Below are 17549 nucleotides of genomic sequence, written 5' to 3'. Positions count from 1 at the left end.
TCTTTGAAAGACCGGATGGAGAACAAGTGTTCTCTATCACCATTGAGGATGACACAATGGACTTCACCAAGTTCTTGTTGACTTTTGCTCTTGAACTATATATGCCTGCTGAAATCCAAGACTCATGGGGCTATTTGGTTGATAATATGTATACATACAACTATGAGTTTTTGCATGAGACCTATGGGGCTGGAATTTTCCATGTAGAGGACCAATGGCAATATAATGTAGCCCTTGGTAGCTAGTCCCTAAACGTGGGCACGGTTATGTTTTTTTTATCATGCTAAATATCTTAGGGGAATGACGTTTTTCTTTTGCAAATGACACCACTTGTGACGTTTTCCTTGCTCTAGCTGAGGGACATATGCTCTATGACATTCCTTAGACCTTAGTTTCTAGTTTAGCACGAGCCCATAGTATGAGGCATAAGTACCTTCTTATGCCTGTCTTAGTTTGTCGCATAATGATATGTTTCTTTCCTGAGTTTTGTGCCCGTTTCACGGATTGGGTTGGGGTTGACATTGTGAGACCCACCAATTGCATTATACGATCATTCCGTGCAATGACTTGGTCGGGGTGGAGGCTACAACCTAATTGGGTTGCCCCTTACACCTTATCCGACCAAATGGCGCTTAATAGGTTAGCGATTGTAAATGATAAATGGCGTGAGGCCTGGCAAATTATCATGGTGTGACAGGATGCCAAGGAACCTCAATTCTTTATAGAAGAGCTGGACAACGTTTAAATGCTGGATATGTGGTAAGTTTTACTTTTTGTTAGTGTCTGCTTATGTCCCAAGCAATTTAATTTTTGTTATCCCCATAAGGGGTGGAACTCATATAGAGTTACGTCTATTTTCATTTATCTATATTAGTATGTTCTAAATTTGTTTTGCAGGTGTTCTTAATTTTCACGCATTTCCATGGTATTTTCTACTCTTCTTATTTTAATACTTTGAGGACAAAGCATGTTTTTGTTTGGGGGTGGCATAGAAACACGCATAATTTAAGGCACCTATTAGAATAATATATGTATAATATGCACTTGTTTTCTAGTAAAAAAATAAAAATAATAAGTATTTATACTATATAATTAGGAATATTTGTATTGTTTCTTTCTCCATGATGATATTAGTCTAGAAATTTCACGTTAGCTCTTAAATTAGAATAGTTTTTAGAAACTTATGTTAATATGTAGGTAATAATCATTGCATCTTTCCATAAATATATTGTATTAGCATTTATGTTTGTATTGGTATTAAGTTTCTGAAATCTAGGCTATAGTACTTATTCTACAAATCCTGTGAGAATATAGCCTAAAGCCTTATATGAGTGAAATATTTAAGAAATGACACAAGGGAGAAATAAATTCCGAATAGAGAAATCACACGTCCACTTGCTTGATCGTTATACCATATCCTAAGTGATAATTTAGGCCCCTTTTTTATCGATATAGCCAGAAATTCAAACATATATGAAATTATTTTCCGCTAGTCACCCCTTTGAGCCTTTCTTTAACCTTTCATAAACTGCAAATCCTTTATCCTTTTATACAAAACAAAATAAAAATAAAATCAGCCTACCCATTTTTGAATGAGTCTGAGAATAGAGATGAAATGAAGAAAAGAAAAGAAAAGAGAAATGTTTGTTGATCACCAAGAATTTGTTAGCTGCTTCAAATAAGAAAAGAAAAGAAAGTTTCCATCCAAAGAAAAGAAATAAATAAAATAAAAAGTTAGAACTCCAAAAACATAATCAAAGGAGTCAAAAGCCAAAAGAAAAAGAAAAAAAATGGCTAAGGTTGGAAACAAAGTGTAAAAGCAAAGTAAGAATAATATTTTCTCTAGTTACATAATATGAAGACTCTATTATCTTAGACTTGTCCTTTTTGAATATCCATTTCCTTCATTCTTAAACCATCACCTAATCCCCGCAACACCTAATAAAAACCTCTAGCTCAATTAGGAATAAGTTAGTGTGATAGTAAGTGGCAGATGTGTTTGATCGACTTTGGCTTCCTTGTATGTCATTGAGATTGTAAGGTAAAGTGTGCCCACTGCATATTGGAGTGAGCGAAACTTGAATGGAAATATTTGAGTGTTTTTGTCTTGACATATATGTGAGGACCTACTTAAGGACGTTATTCCAAAGTTTCAGAAATGGACTTGTTATTACATTTCATAGCATAGTTCATTATATATATGTTTATCCGTAGATGATTGATTATTATGCACGTATTAGCTTAGATTTCGAATTGATTATTTTTTATTCATTGCTAGTGAGATGTATAGATATCTAAGAATAAATTAGAAAACAGTAATGTTTATTTCTTAGTCCTTGTAGTATAGATGAAGTTTGTGAGTACCTTCTCTGGAAAACTCTCACGAGGCTATAACTCGTCTACTAGGGAATTCCTAGTGGTTTAAGACCTTATTGCATATGGTAAATGCAATCGCACTAAGCAAAACGAGATTAGTTAGAACTCCATTTTTGGTCACTTAGTTTAATTTCTCATATTTGCTTGAGGACAAGCAAAATACTGTTTGGGGGTGGTTTGATAAGAGCCCAAAACTGTAGTTTTATCCCCTTAATAATATTACATTTAGACTAATTATGTGTATAATAAATAAGAGTTAGTATTGTTTACGTGTTTTTGTGTATTTCAGGTATTGGAGTCAAATATATGAAGAAATATGTCACTTTTGCAATAGAAAAGAGCAAAGGTTGGTTGCTAAGAAGTTCTATGACTAAAGGCCAAGATTCAAGGAGAAAAGGCCTTTTTAAAGCCCGGTCAAAGCTGAAAAGTCAAAGTCAAAGTCAATGCGGGCAGAAATAGAGCAGAAAAGTCAATAGAATTTCTGCAGGCCGTATCTTTGGACTCAGTCCTTGGAATTGGGCCTATTATATGTCTAAACTACCGGCTCGAAAAAAGCTTTTTAATGGTCTATACTTTGACCCAATCAAAAGAGCAAAAAGGGATGAAAAAACTGTTACAGTAATTTCCAACGCAGAGAATCCCTTTTTGGACATATGTAATTAGGTTTTGGGCTTATTTTCATAGCTCAAAACATAGCTCCAAAGCCCATATACAAAATTATAGACCTAGCCCTCTCCTATTAGAGGACTAAGGCTAAACTCTTAGACCACCTAGATTTTACTTAGTTAATTATTCAGTACTTAGTTTTTAATATAGTTTTCAATTCTTAGACTCTCTTCCATTAGATTAATAAAGCCAAGTTATTATTCTTCATTATGTCTTCTTCTTATTTCTCTATTAATGATAGTCTGATAAATCTGAGCTAAACCTCCATTAGAGGGGTTTGATGAAGACTTGATGTATTAGTTAGAATTATTGTATTTAAGAGTTTCACTCTAGTAGGTTAGTTGATTCACCATGAGAATGGGTTGAACTTCCTCACATGCTAATTATTAGTTGGTAGAGTTTGTCATGAATAATTAGGGATCAATTACTTAATCTTTATTGGTTAGGATTGCAATAATCTACACTAGCACATTAGGAATTAATCAAAGTGGAATCAAATCCCCCTAATTTCCTTCTCCATATTCACATCTTAGTATTTAATTGTCATAGTATAAGTTAAAACATCTTAATTAGTTCAATCACCATATTAGTATAATTACAATCAATTACTCTCATTGATTTTGTTAGAATAGATTAAACTAGTGAAACTTACATATAAATAAACTAAGAGTGGAACGAATTCTCTACTCTACATATTGCATGATAAATGAGAATAGAACTTTGATCATAGAGTAGTAAAATAAATTTTAGTTTTAGTTATTCCTATCATAACTAGTTAAGAGTTGGTAAAACTATTGTTTTACGGTTTATCAACGACCTCAGGCTCCAATAACTCATTCTCAAGATCTAGATGCTACAAATGCAAACGAAATAGATCCAGAAAATATAGAGACAGGAGATGAAGACGTTACGTTAGAAATGATGCTACAAATGTTCAGAAGAGAAAATGAACGCAACAACTACTTACAGAAGCAACTGGACAAAGGAAAGTGAATACATGATAATAACGACAAATTTCGTCTATTGGAACCTATCTTTGAAAATATTCCAAATCACTCAAGGTCAATTAGACATTCATCCCATTTTAGGAGGCAATCCAAATCTCAAAATAACAACGATGATAGGCGTAGCTAGGGTCATAACATAAGGCATAAAGAATAACAAAACATGTTATCAGGTAGTCATCATACCTCCCATGAGATTTCAAGATCATCGCGCGTTGATCGCAGCATATCAAGAGGATAAAAAGAGGTGGACACATAAGAGGCGATGTCAGATGACAAGGCCATGACGTCAAACACAAATTGCAACATGACCTAAGACATGGTTTGAATGCAGCAAACCGATACATAAGATTTAACGAAGATCAGCCCAGAATGCGGCCACTCTGAAGAAACTATTCCCCAATTTGACAGCTTATCCTGTATTATCGACATAGGTCTCGCAATCCAAGGAACCAGTGAAATCTATAAGTAAGCAACAATTGGGGACGACCACATCGTGAGATGCAACATAGCGAAGTTACTCCTTAAGTTGAAAATCAAAATGTCACAAGAGCAACATTCACAAACCAGCAATCAAACATTATCAAGAAAATAATGAGCAATGCGAGTGTGGTGGAAACTCAATGGAAGGATCTTGTAGTAAACGAAGATGTCGTTGGGCAATTTTTTCTAATGATACAAAATGAAGAACTGGGGGCAATCGTAAGAAATCGAAATCAAGAAGTTGTATAATCTGGCGTAAAACATTAAAGAATCCCACAAAGACATGGTCAAGAAGTTGTTCTTAAAGAAAACTAGAGACATATCGAGAAGTTGGTATTATAATAAAGTTCAAGTTTCACCAATACTTTATGTACAACTCAAAACTTGGGGGCAACAAAGTTAAACACGATGGTTTGAATACCGATAACTAATACAGAATGTTTACTGAAGACTAGCCTAGAATGCGACCGCATAGAAATAAACTACTCCCAACTTCAATAATATAGTTCCTACTGTAGACTTAGAAATCGCAATCCAAAGAACCAACGAACTCTAGAAGTAAGCAACAACTGGGGGCGACCACACCGTGAGAGGTAGCATAACAAAGTTACTCCTCAAGTCGACAGTCAAGAAGTCGTAGGAGTAGCATTTACAGAACAACAAATCAAAGACATTATCAAGAAAACAATGAGCAATGCAAGTATTGCTGAAACTCGATGGAAAGACCTTGTCGTAAACGAAGATATCGTTGGGCGATTTTCTCTGTCAATACAAAATGTAAAACATCATAAAGGGTTCAAAACACCAGATTTTCCCAAGTTTGATGTCACGGTAGGTGACCTGAACGATCATGTCATGGAGTTTAAAAGCAGACTAATTCTTTAGCGTGGAGACGACCCCCTCTTATGCAAAAACATTCCGTCTACATTAAAAGGAGAAGCTCTCCGTTGGCTCTCTAGCCTGCCAGCTCATTCTATCACATCATTCCAAGAATTAGCAAATCAGTTCATAGATCGGTTTAAGCATAATTGGGATCCCCCACAATCAAAGTCCGATTTATTTACATGAACACAGTAGTTCATTAGCATTGAAGAAGATGTTAGAACAAAAGCCTCAAGAGACAAAGATTTTCGGAGTAGAGATTCAAGCGATGGTAAAGGCAAACAGAAGCAAAGCATTGCGGAAGGGCAACAACAAAAATCAGACTACAAAAAGGTGAACACAATTCGTGAAGAAATGAAGCTCACTCTATGAAATACCAAATATGCAGCGATATATGATAAGATTAATGGACGCAACTTACTTTTCCTCCGATGCCCTTACCTGAAAACACCAAGTCTAGATGTGACAAAAATCTTGAGTGTCACTTCCACAACGATTTTTGTCATGAAATTGAAGATTGCAGATCCCTCAGGAGAAACATACATAAGCTAATTGAAAAAGAACAGTTAGACAAGTTTTTACTTTCAAAGACTATGAAGCAAAGTTTAGCAATGACGGGCTACAATTTCATACTAGCTAGTCATGCAAAAATCAATGACTTTTCATGACAAGCAGTTGATATGAAGGCTAAACTATATAAAACATATACAAATTCAAAAGTCATGGAATTTGTGTTTGCAACACCTCTCTCCATGCACTAAAAAGTCATAGAGTTTGTGTTTGCAATACCTCTCCCCATGCACCAAAAAAAGTCATGGAGTTTGCGTTTTCAACACCTCTCTACATGCTCCAAAAAGTCATGAAGTTTGCGTTTGCAATACCTTACCCCGCGCAACACCAAAAAGTCGTAGAGTTTGCGTTTTTAACACCTCTCTCTATGCACCAAAAAGTCACGGAGTTTGCGTTTGCAACACCTTACTCCGTGCATCACCAAGTCATGGAGTTTGCGTTTTCAACACCTCTCTCCATGCACCAAAAATTCGTGGAGTTTGCGTTTTCAACACCTCTCTCCACGCACAAAAAAGTCATGGAGTTTGCGTTTTCAACACCTCTCTCCATGCACCAAAAATTCGTGGAGTTTGCGTTTTCAACACCTCTCTCCACGCACAAAAAAGTCATAGAGTTTGCGTTTTCAACACCTCTCTCATGCACCAAAAAATCGTGGAGTTTGCGTTTTCAACACCTCTCTCCATACAAAAAAAATAATAAAAAATCGTGAAGTTTGCGTTTCTAACACCTCTCTCCATCCACAAAAAAGTCATGGAGTTTGCGTTTGTCACACTTTACTCTGCGCATCACCGAGTAATGGAGTTTGCGTTTGCAGCACCTCTCTCCACGCACAAACAAAAAAATTCATCAATAATATTATATTTTATTTTTCGCCGCAAGGAACGAATTCCATCCAACGAAGAAGGGCGGTGTATGTACCAGTGTACTTGTACCCCTACGAACGACTATCATTGGGTACTACTATAAGAGCCACTCACTAATGTGGCATCTTGCTTGCCCGCTATTGTGGTATTCTCGCTTGCCCACTAGTGTTGCATTCTAGCATGCCCACTAGTGGAGCAATAGCACATGCACTAATGTAACACCCAAGTTATATATAGCAGGTCCGAAGATATGTCAAGGAATTTTTTCCATATAAAACTTTTGGAAAGTTTTTGTACAAAGATGGAAATATCTCATCAAATAAAGAAATAATATTTTAGGCAATAAGAAGTTTAACATATTCATTTTCCTATAAATACCCAACAATCATTTCAACAAAGAACTACGTTCATTTGAGAGACTTGATTCCAGATAACAATTTGGATACATAGGCAGTCATTGAAGTTACAGTCTCAACAATTCATTACAACAACCTCTCTTGCGAAACAATTGGTGTCTTTCGGCGAGTTTCTACCCAAACATTGGGATACGACTCTGAAAAGGTAGATTGTTGGTTCAGGAGCTGACCTCATTTCACTGATTTGTTTAGCATGTTTTAATATTTTGTTTTCAATTATCTTGACGTTGATACTGCATTGCATCCCAATATGCATATGTTCCTACTTATTATGAAACTAGTGAATGCCCGTGCCAGTTGACACTCTAGACACATTTGTTTTGAACAACACCCCAAGAAACCATCTCTATGGTAGTACTGGATTGATGATATAACCATTTTCAGCAGTGGCAATTTTATACTTCATAATCATTTCATGAGCATACTCAAGTGAGCTTATGACAATTCTATGTGTTTCATTTCTCACAAACCAACTCATTACATGTATCCCTTACATATTCATTAATTCAAGATATATCAGAATGAGAATGAGGAACATAGCAGGAGAGAGCCTAGAATTAAATGCATCATCATTTTTTTTTTAAATAAAAAAATCTAGCAGAGTCAACTCTATATTTTCAACATTTCAAAAACCTAAATTCTATCATAACCTAAAAATCAAAACAATACAATTATCATATATCAACCATACCAAGATATAACTTCATATTTATACAACACAAATTACTTCTATAACTAAAATACAACTCATTAAACATTAAAAAAATACTCCGCATAAATTTTCACCTGGGATTAATTCTTCTAATTCTAGTAATGAAAGGGAAAAATGAAATAAAATAGATACTCCAAGCCCACTCAGTTTCTCATTTCTCTTACTCTCCCCTCTATGCATACTACTTGACACCAAATTGAAATTGATTAGGAGCTCCTTGAAGGCTGGAACAACTTCAAATGGTTACACACCATTCTGCTACCCTATAGATAAATGTGTCATAGAGCAATGACTGTAAACATGTCACTGAAAAATCCTAGTAATTTAACTTGGTACCTGCAAGCAAACCACATATACATGCTTTTTTCAGACTTGATACACTTAGCATTTTATTTACAAAAGAGATGGTTCTCAAAAGGAAATAATCTCTATTCTTTAAAAAAAAAAAAAAAAAAAAAAAAAAAAAAAAAAAAAACCTATCATAAAAACATAGATAGCATATATACATGGATACAATATATTCTTTAATTTCTAAACCAATAAAAGTAGCATTCTTTAATTTCTCACTCGCCTTTTCACATTGGTATCGATGTCCTTAGAGTAGAACTTCTGGGTATACGACATTTGTGGTACAATTTCTTGCATTATATGGAAGAAACATGGATATTCTTTTTGAAGTACATCTGGACATGGCCATATAAAGTCCATGACTGAAAACCGGTGTCCTCAAATCAATGCCAACATATTTCACGGAACGACCTTGCGACTTATTAATTGTCATGGCATAAGCTAGTCGAATAGGAAATTGTCGCCTTAATAGCTTAAAAGGCAACTCCGAATTTGAGGAATCCCGAGATATTCTTGAGATGAGTACTAGATTATCTTGAATTTATATAAAGATTCCCTTGCAGAGTTCTAGCCATATCCCACATTCATTAGTGTTAGAAACCAAATATCAGTAAGTGCTTCTAATGTACCTCTCTCTGACGACGTGTTGCTTCCTTTCTATAGTTGAAGAACATAAGATATCATAACCTATACATTGAAAAATAGCTTTTGCATTTTTACTACTAAACCATAAAATTACCTGCTCCAAGAGCAGCAATCTATAAAACATCAGATATGAACAATGAGAAGGGCATTCAAGTGAAAACATGAATGAACTACTGAGAATTTGATGACCAAAATTGCTTCTGCACATGTGAAGGATAATGATGGTAACAAAAATTGGGGGTGGGGGTGGGGGTGGGGGGTGCGGTGTTCTGCTTACAACTTCAAATTGCATGTTATAAACGTAACAACGCTCTAACAAACCCCCAAAAGAACAGTTTTTATGAAGCTCAAAACAACCCCAAAGCAACGCCATCAAATGCTCCAGTAACGACCCCAGCACGAAGCTAAAAAAATGGTACACATTTCTTTCATATCCATTTCTTAATTCGAAAAGACAAAAACAAATAAGAAAGTTCAATAAAATTCACCTTAAACGACTTTAAATTCACCTTCCCTTGCAACTAACAACACAAAATCATCAAACCAAACAATAGCAACAAATTGAAAGGAGAAGTTGTTTTTAAAAAAATAAATTTGTCTAGCCTACTCAAGTAGCAGTGACTCCGAAGTGGAGGGTAAGTAGTAGTAGTAGGCAAACTTAGATTTGTAAAGGCGAGTGTGTTTTCAAGAAGATTTGAATTAAAAAAAAATCCCCCAAACTCGTGTTTCTCCCGGCTCAAACCCACAGTAAAAACCAAGTGGGATCCGTTCCCGTCCCGTCAGTGTCCCGTTTCAAAAATTGAAATAGAATGCGCATCTCGAGACTAATCGGTCACTCAGTAACAATTCAATAGTGCTAGAAACGATCTAGACCGTCTTCTATTATAATTTTGTCTTCTAGTGGAAAAAAAACCTTATCTTATTATATAGATTAGTAGAAACGTGTGGCCCAAATTCGTTTTGGAGCTCTTGGAGCAAAGCTTGCTGGGAGCCAAAAACCACTCGTCTGAGGGTAGTAAGAGTAGTAGTCATTGTTCTTGGGTTCTGCTCTCACCTTTGTTCTCTCTTCTTCTTCTTCTTCTTACACCTGCTTTGCATATTCAGGTTTTGTCTCTTTTTCTGTATTAGCTCCCCGTCCTCCTTTGTCTTTCTCAACCATCTTTTCTTTAGCCTTATCTTCTTCTTCTTATCTGACCTAAACTGGCTAACATTACATTTATGTATTTCATATCTTACTTCTGAAATACATAAATGTAATGTTAGCCAAAAATGCGAAAAGAAACAAGGTATTAGTTGCTCAAAATCAGAAATGTTTGTACCTTTTCCTTCTGCTCTTCAGGTTTGATGCTGTCCAGCTTATCGTCGTCAGTCTTGTTCTCAATTTCAATTATAGGTTCAAGGGACGGATGTACAGTCTCAACTTGTCTGTGACATGAGTGCAGCAAAATAAATAAATAAAAAAGAAAATGCAAATAAGCAGGACACCATATATGATACATGAAACTCTTTTTTCCGGACTGTGTAATGTGACTCTAAGATTTTTATAATTATTTATGTGCAAATGTGGTCCAGGAGTTTGAATATGCTTCTGAATCAAATGATCCAAAATAATATATTTCTTCAAAAATCAAAAAATTATAAAATCTTCTAGACAGTCTGCCTGGTCAAACATATAAGAAAAATGTTCTCTGACTTGATTATTCTTGAGCCTTAATCGACTACTCCACCACTAAATTTGGCCAAAAAAATGTAAGAAAAGAAGTATTAACAAAGCTAGTGATCATACCGTTCATGGAGGGTGGGACAGACTTTTGAAGAAACCCGTGAATATGTCGACAACTTCATAGGGGCTAGTAGATAAGTTCTGGACGAACCATATCTAGTGCTGCTTGTGCTGGAAGAGACCAAGGATGACATAGTTTCAACGCCTACTAAAGTCACTAACGAGTCTACACCTGAAGAGATCATAAGTGAAAACGGATTGGGAGGTGACGTGGCTTGTATTTCCCCCTCAAGAATCTTCACCACTGTGCTCATAGAAGGTCTGTCTTGAGGCATGTACTGGGCACACCATAATGCGACCGTAGCTAATATCTTTGCATTTTCTCTATCCTTCTCCCCAATGCAACAAATTTCCATAATTTCATCAAGTTGTCCTTTCTCATACTTATCCCAAACTTGTCTTGGAAACCACGTTTTTCCTTCGCCTAGACTTTTATTCAAATTCCTCCTCCCTAGAACTTCGAACATCATCATGCCGAAGCTGTAAATGTCACATTTGTAAGACACGGGCCATGGCATCCACACCTCTGGGGCTGCATAACCAGGGGTTCCTCTAAATCCAGTCAAGGTGACACGACTCAAATCTCTGTTACAAAGCTTAGCCAATCCAAAATTTGTGCCTTAGGACAAAGCAGTGTTTAGAAAACCGGACCGGTGGTTGAACTGGGGTCCGACCGGAACCGGTAAATTTTCGGTTCGGTTCAGTTAAAACTTGAGTTTATGGTTGGACCCTTGGTCTAAACTTAAACCGTGGTTGAACCGGCGAACCGGTTGAACCGGTTCAATTCTAAACCGGATCACCCTTATATAAATTTTTTTTTTTTTTGAAAAATTGATAATGTGGGGAGTTGAACCTAACACCTAAACAAGATAATCCAAACTCCAAACCAACATACTACTATGTATTTCTTGTATAAGAAATTTATTTTAATATATAATATCAATTAATATTGAATTAAAACATGTATTTATTTATTTTATTATTATAATTATTAAAAAAATTTACTAAATAAACATCAATCGGTCCGACCGAGTCGAACCATGGTTGAACCTGGTTGAACCATTTTAACAAAAATCGGTTTGATTACCGGTTCGGTTTTCAAAACATTGGGACAAAGATTTGAGTCGAAAAGCACATTCCCGGCTTTTATGTCATAGTGAACTATTTGCTTATGGCAATTCTCGTGCAAATACGAGAGCCCCTTGGCTGTGTCAATGGCAATATCATACAATTTCTCCCACTCTATGTTAAGGTGGTTCTCATATAAAATCTTGTCCAAAGATCCATTCTCCATGTACTCATAGACAAGTGCTTTCATCTCAGCATCAAAGCAAAACCCATAGAGTCTAACTAGGTTTCGATGGTAAGTTCTGCCCATTGTGCTCACTTCAGCCATGAATTGGTTTTTCAAGACATCCCTCACATTGTCTTTCAGTACCTTAACAGCTACTTGCACACCGTTAGGAAACTGACCCTTGTAGACTTCTCCATAGGCACCATAACCTACTCGACAAGAAAATTTTGATGTAAAGCTCCTAATCTTCCTACATGAAAATCGCAACGGTTTCTCCTTTTCCATTTCACTTAAGAACTTTTCAATTGATTCTGAGCCGTCATCCCCATGCAGCAGAGTCCGTCGTGGGACAGCAACTGAACCAACTCTGTGTGCCAAAACATTGCAATTGCCTTCCTTCTTCAACTCTTTCACAGCTTTTAGACCTTCAATAACTTTCTTGTTAAGCTTGACCATTGCCTTTAAATTATTTGGATAACAACCTCTTTGTATTTCATTTAACTCTTTTCGTATTTCATTCAGCTCCTGTACTTTGCCTTGCACATTTTGCAGCCAACGGTACATTCGTCGTTCGCCTTTTCTGCTTGCAACTTCATCCCTTAAATGTTTCAGAACTCCTATCTCAGCTGAAAAAACATCAAAATTTTCTTCTAGGCTACCAGGATTCTCCATGACCTCTAGTCCAACAAAGAAGAATATGGAAGACAAAGTGATATGGATTGATGACCTAACCACACTAAGACTGAAAGGGGAAAAGAAAAGGAAAATTAAACTGAGGTAGATGGTAAATTGAAATTATTTTTCATGTGTAAATTCAAATAAATAAAAGACGCGGAACAGAAAGCAGGTAAAAAGAGAAATCAGTTTTTCTTTCATTTTTCTTGAGCAAGCATTCATTTGCACTTGCCAACTAGCAAAGTTGGTAAAACCTTTGGGGTAATAATACCAGAGGTACGGGCTTTGAAGCCTACTAGCATCAATGAGTCACTGATACATATATTTTTTCATTCATAAAAGTCATATGGATTGTATAATGGAAGTCAATCTGATTTTGGTGGTAGACATTACTATGCAAGAGCAAGGAATGAATGTAGCATGATCTACTCATCTGGGTCAGAAACAGAGTTCGGTTCTCACTTATTGTGAGAGAAGTCAGAGAAGGTGTAGGCACTCAGGTTGCACATGATAAAGGCGCGGACGCGCCCTAGTCGGTTTTGACAGAGATTCGATAGATTCGTATGGTTTCTATAAAGGAAAGTGTTCAATCCTTTTAGAAACAAAAGAGACACAAATATATATGCACTCATGTTGTGCTATATAAACACTTTTGTAACACAAACCAAAATCAATCAAGTAATAATCCTTTTCTTCTTCTCCCATGGACGTAGGCTGCCGCATTGGCACCGAACCACTATAAATTCTTGTGTTCATAGTCTCTTTGATTAGGTTGTTTAATTCTACATGGTATCAAAGTAGAGCACTTAATCTCTCCTCTAAATCAACCTAAACAAAATACACTATGTCATATCCAAAACCAAACCCTAAGTCTGTTGTTACAAGAGAGACTAATTCTAATCCCGGTTAGAAGTTGTCATCAATTCTCTTGAATAGGATAAACTATATACCTTGGTCTAGGGCTGTTTCGCTATCGCTTTGTGGCAAGAGAAAATTAGGGTTCATTAATGGTGCAAAGGTGTGTCCTTCCATTGATGATGGCGAATATGAGAATTGGGTTTCTAGTGATCAGCTTGTTCGATCTTGGTTACTCAATTATATGGAGTCTACTATTACTATAATTTTTACTTTCTCTGATTCTGCAAAGGAGATATGGGATTTAATTGAAGATTTATACGGAAACCAGAACAATTATGCCCGTGTGTTTGAACTGCAACTCGCAATCGGTATTTTGCAACAAAGTGATAAGACTTTTACATAACACCTTGTGAACTTGAAGAAATTATGGGATGAGTTAAACATATATCGTCCACACACCACAGATGCTAAGACTCTGTTGAAACAGGCTGAAGAGGATAAAATCTTCACAGTATTTTGTAGTCTTAAACCATAATATGAAAATCTGGAAAGCAGTATTCTAATGGAAAGTACTCTTCCATCACTTGCTACTGTTTGTGCAACTATTCAGAGAGAGAAAACAACGAAGAAACCCATGAACTCCGAGGTAAAGTCCTCAATCTCTGAATTTATTATATTACTTGCAGAAAATGATTTTCGAAAGAAGTCACAAGGATTTGAAAAAGGTAAGGGAAAAAGGGAACTGTCTCACTATGATCATTGTGGAAAAAACTGGCACACCAAGAACCATTGTTGGGAATTATATCTGCATCTTAAAAAGGAAAAGGAATTGTCCAAGAAATAGCATGTCGTTGTTGCCGAGACATCAATGTCCAACTCAGATATTAGTCATCAGTTGAGTCAAATTTTCAACTCACTAAGTCCATGTCATCTAACAAAGGTCAGTTTGCCTCAACTCATGTGTTAGGTAATTTACATACCTATTTTACTGTGCCAGAAAATAGTAACTCATAGATAATTGATTCAAGGGCTATTGGGCATATGGCTAATTGCCCTGCCTCTGTCCATAATTTTGTGTCCAAAACTGAAAAACATAATATTTCCATAGCCAATGGCTCCACCGTTCCTATTCTAGGTAGTGGTCAAGTGGATTTTTTTAATCAAAGTCTCAAGAGTGATGCTATAGTTGTTCCTTCATTCCCTGTTCAACTTCTATCTATTGGCAAACTTAAAAATTCTTTAAATTGTTATGTCATTTTTTCTCCTAACTCTGTCGTCTTTCAGGATCGAAAGTCAAAGAGGACGATTGGTGAAGGAATTTATTCCAATGGACTCTATTTGTTGAAGTCGCATAAGAAGGCGTGTCAAGCTAGTGATTTACTTGAGAGTCGAATTTTGCATAAAAGACTTGGGCATCCATCTAGTTATGTCCTGTCAAATTTGTTTCCACATGTTTCTATAAACTCTTATGATGTTTGTGATGTTTGTCAATTTTCTAAACAAACTCGTTTATCTTTTCCAAACTCGAATTCTATGTCTAATAAGTTGTTTGAGTTAATTCACTCTGATTTATGGGGACCTGCTCCCGTTAATTCTTATGATGACTATAAGTATTTTGTGTTGTTTATTGATGATAAATCTCATGCTACATAGTTATATTTATTGAAATCGAAGACTGGGGTTGTGAATGTGTTCAAAGATTTTCATACTATGATTACTAATCAATTTGGTGCAAAAATCAAGATGTTTAGATCTGACAATGGCACTGAGTTTTGCAAAGGTCTGTTAGCTGCGTACCTTCGTAACCAGGGGATAATTCATCAAACTAGTTGTGTTGGCACATCTCAGCAGAATGGCGTGGCTGAAAGAAAGAACAGACACCTTTTGGAGACCACTAGTGTTCTTATGTTGGGCATGAATATTCCTAAGCAATACTGGTCTCATGGCGTCCTAACTACTGCTTATTTGATTAACCGTCTTCCCAGTCGGGTTCTTGGTTTTAAATCTCCATTGGAAGTGCTCAAATCTAGGCTCGCTGGATCTCTCTCATCTGCGAGTGTTTGGGTGTGTTTGTTATGTGCATCAACAAGCTATTCATCGAGATAAATTTGACGCTCAGGCTACTCAATGTATGTTGTTTGTTGGTTAATCTACCACACAGAAAGGCTACATATATTACAATCCGATAACAAGAAAACTGGTTGTCTCTCGTGATGTACAATTTATGGAATCTGAAGTTTTCTTTCACGATTCAAGTGCCTTAGGGGTGGGAATTTGGCCCTAACGACCACTGTTATAAAGCCACTCACAACTAAAGCCTCCATTGTTTAGTTTAGGTCGGTCGTCCCGCCCTGTTCTAAAACATAGGCCCTACCCTAATTCAGCCCTCATTAGCCCTCATGCTATAAATAAATTTGGGAATTTGTCCAACTAAAGCCCTCCCACGAAATATTTTCTTAAAATAACATTGTCCTTTGTAAAACCCTCCACTTACACCCAAGGGGCCTTCGATGTTGTTTGTATAACAAAAACTTAATGAACCACACTAGCCTAATAAAAATAAGACTTTTCACTTTCCTTTAAATCATCCATAATTGTCGAATAAATATTTTATTCTTTGTCTTTTCACTTACTTATTTCTTATAAATTAATTTTATTCACATCCAAGTCAAGTCGGTTGTCTTTATTCCTTTGATCATCAAGTAAAGTCCATAATACATTTAAATACAATTCACAAACCAAAAAACTAAAAGTTTGTTTCGAAAAATGACAATTGTAATCTCAAACCTTTCATCCAAAACAACCTGTTCAAAATGCCATTTGTAATTTTCATTTCCATATTCAAAGCCAATATTTTCATTTCCAATCAAAAGCTTGAATCACTTTTTAAATTAGAAGAAAGGTAATATTATATTTGTTTGAATCTATTATAGAAATAATTTATGATATTACAAATAGTTTAACAACTTCCATGACCCTTAACCAAAACTATTATGTTTCTTCTTTATATCTATTACTTCTTCCTTTAAAATGATAATATAATTATTTGTCTATGTATTTCAATGTTAAATGTAATTTTAGTGAGGTTTGAGTACAAGGAAGAACAAATTTCAACTCTCGATGTACTTGGGTTCATTAGATTGTGGATGTGCATTTTAAATTTTTGACTTATCTGATTATTCTAGATTGGTTGGACTTTGAGTTTGTAGATTATTGTACATTTTTGTAATATAAATGAGTTTTAAAACTAATGTAGTAAAAAATATATATATATATATATATAGGCCCGCCCCAAAGAAAAGGGCTGTGGTAGTTCCTTGAGATTTAGACTTGTGACCGGCCCGACTGCCCTATCTTGATTTTAGGTAGGGCCCCCTTTAAATGTTTAGGGCCTCTCCTAACCCCTACACGAATCCAAAGTTTTAGGATTGGCACCTCTCCTAGTTGTTACGACCGATTTGGCACCTCTCCCAGCAGTTGGTGATGGTAGTGTTCCTGTCCTAATGGTTGGAGAAGGTATAGTTCCCACCGCTGAAGAATTGGGTTCTACTGAAGCAAAAGCGTGGGCCCGCTCTGGTCTTCATCCATGTCCAGTAGAAGAGGCGCAGGCGCGCTCCCAAATTGAGCCAACTGAGGTGCAGGCGCGCTCTGGTCTTCGTCCATGTCCAGTAGAAGAATCGAAATGAGCAAACTGAGGCGCGGGCGCGCTCTAGTGCTCCTCCAGTTTCTCGACAATCTGAACGAGAGAGACGACCTCCAGTAACTCTCAAGGATTACTATAAATCTGATAGAGAACTGCATCCTCCAGTGATTCACAGGAATTTTTATTCCTTGCATGATGTTTCATATCCTCTATAGGAGTATATAATGTATGCCAATATCACTTCATCTCATCATGCTTTCTTGAGTACAGTCAATGATGTGCAAGAACCCAAGAACTTTAGAGAAGCTAACTCTCATCTAGTATGGAGAAC

The 17549-nt window shown here is 36.2% G+C and overlaps 1 protein-coding gene across 1 annotated transcript; it reads right to left on the bottom strand.

The window, feature by feature from the left end:
* Positions 1–7906: 7906 nt before the first annotated feature.
* Positions 7907–12627, bottom strand: LOC147490025 (rust resistance kinase Lr10-like). The gene is made up of 4 exons (XM_086571598.1): positions 11850–12627; positions 10752–11364; positions 10285–10390; positions 7907–8308 (listed from the first exon to the last, which is right to left on the bottom strand). Exons 1-4 carry the CDS (start codon positions 12604–12606, stop codon positions 8297–8299), a joined length of 1488 nt encoding a protein of 495 aa, XP_086427724.1. The 5' UTR covers positions 12607–12627; the 3' UTR covers positions 7907–8296.
* Between the last annotated feature and the right edge of the window lie 4922 nt (positions 12628–17549).

Source organism: Coptis chinensis, chromosome 7 (genome assembly GCF_015680905.1).
Source record: "Coptis chinensis isolate HL-2020 chromosome 7, ASM1568090v1, whole genome shotgun sequence".
Lineage (NCBI taxonomy): Eukaryota > Viridiplantae > Streptophyta > Magnoliopsida > Ranunculales > Ranunculaceae > Coptis > Coptis chinensis.
This window is presented reverse-complemented; position numbering and strand designations above follow the sequence as displayed.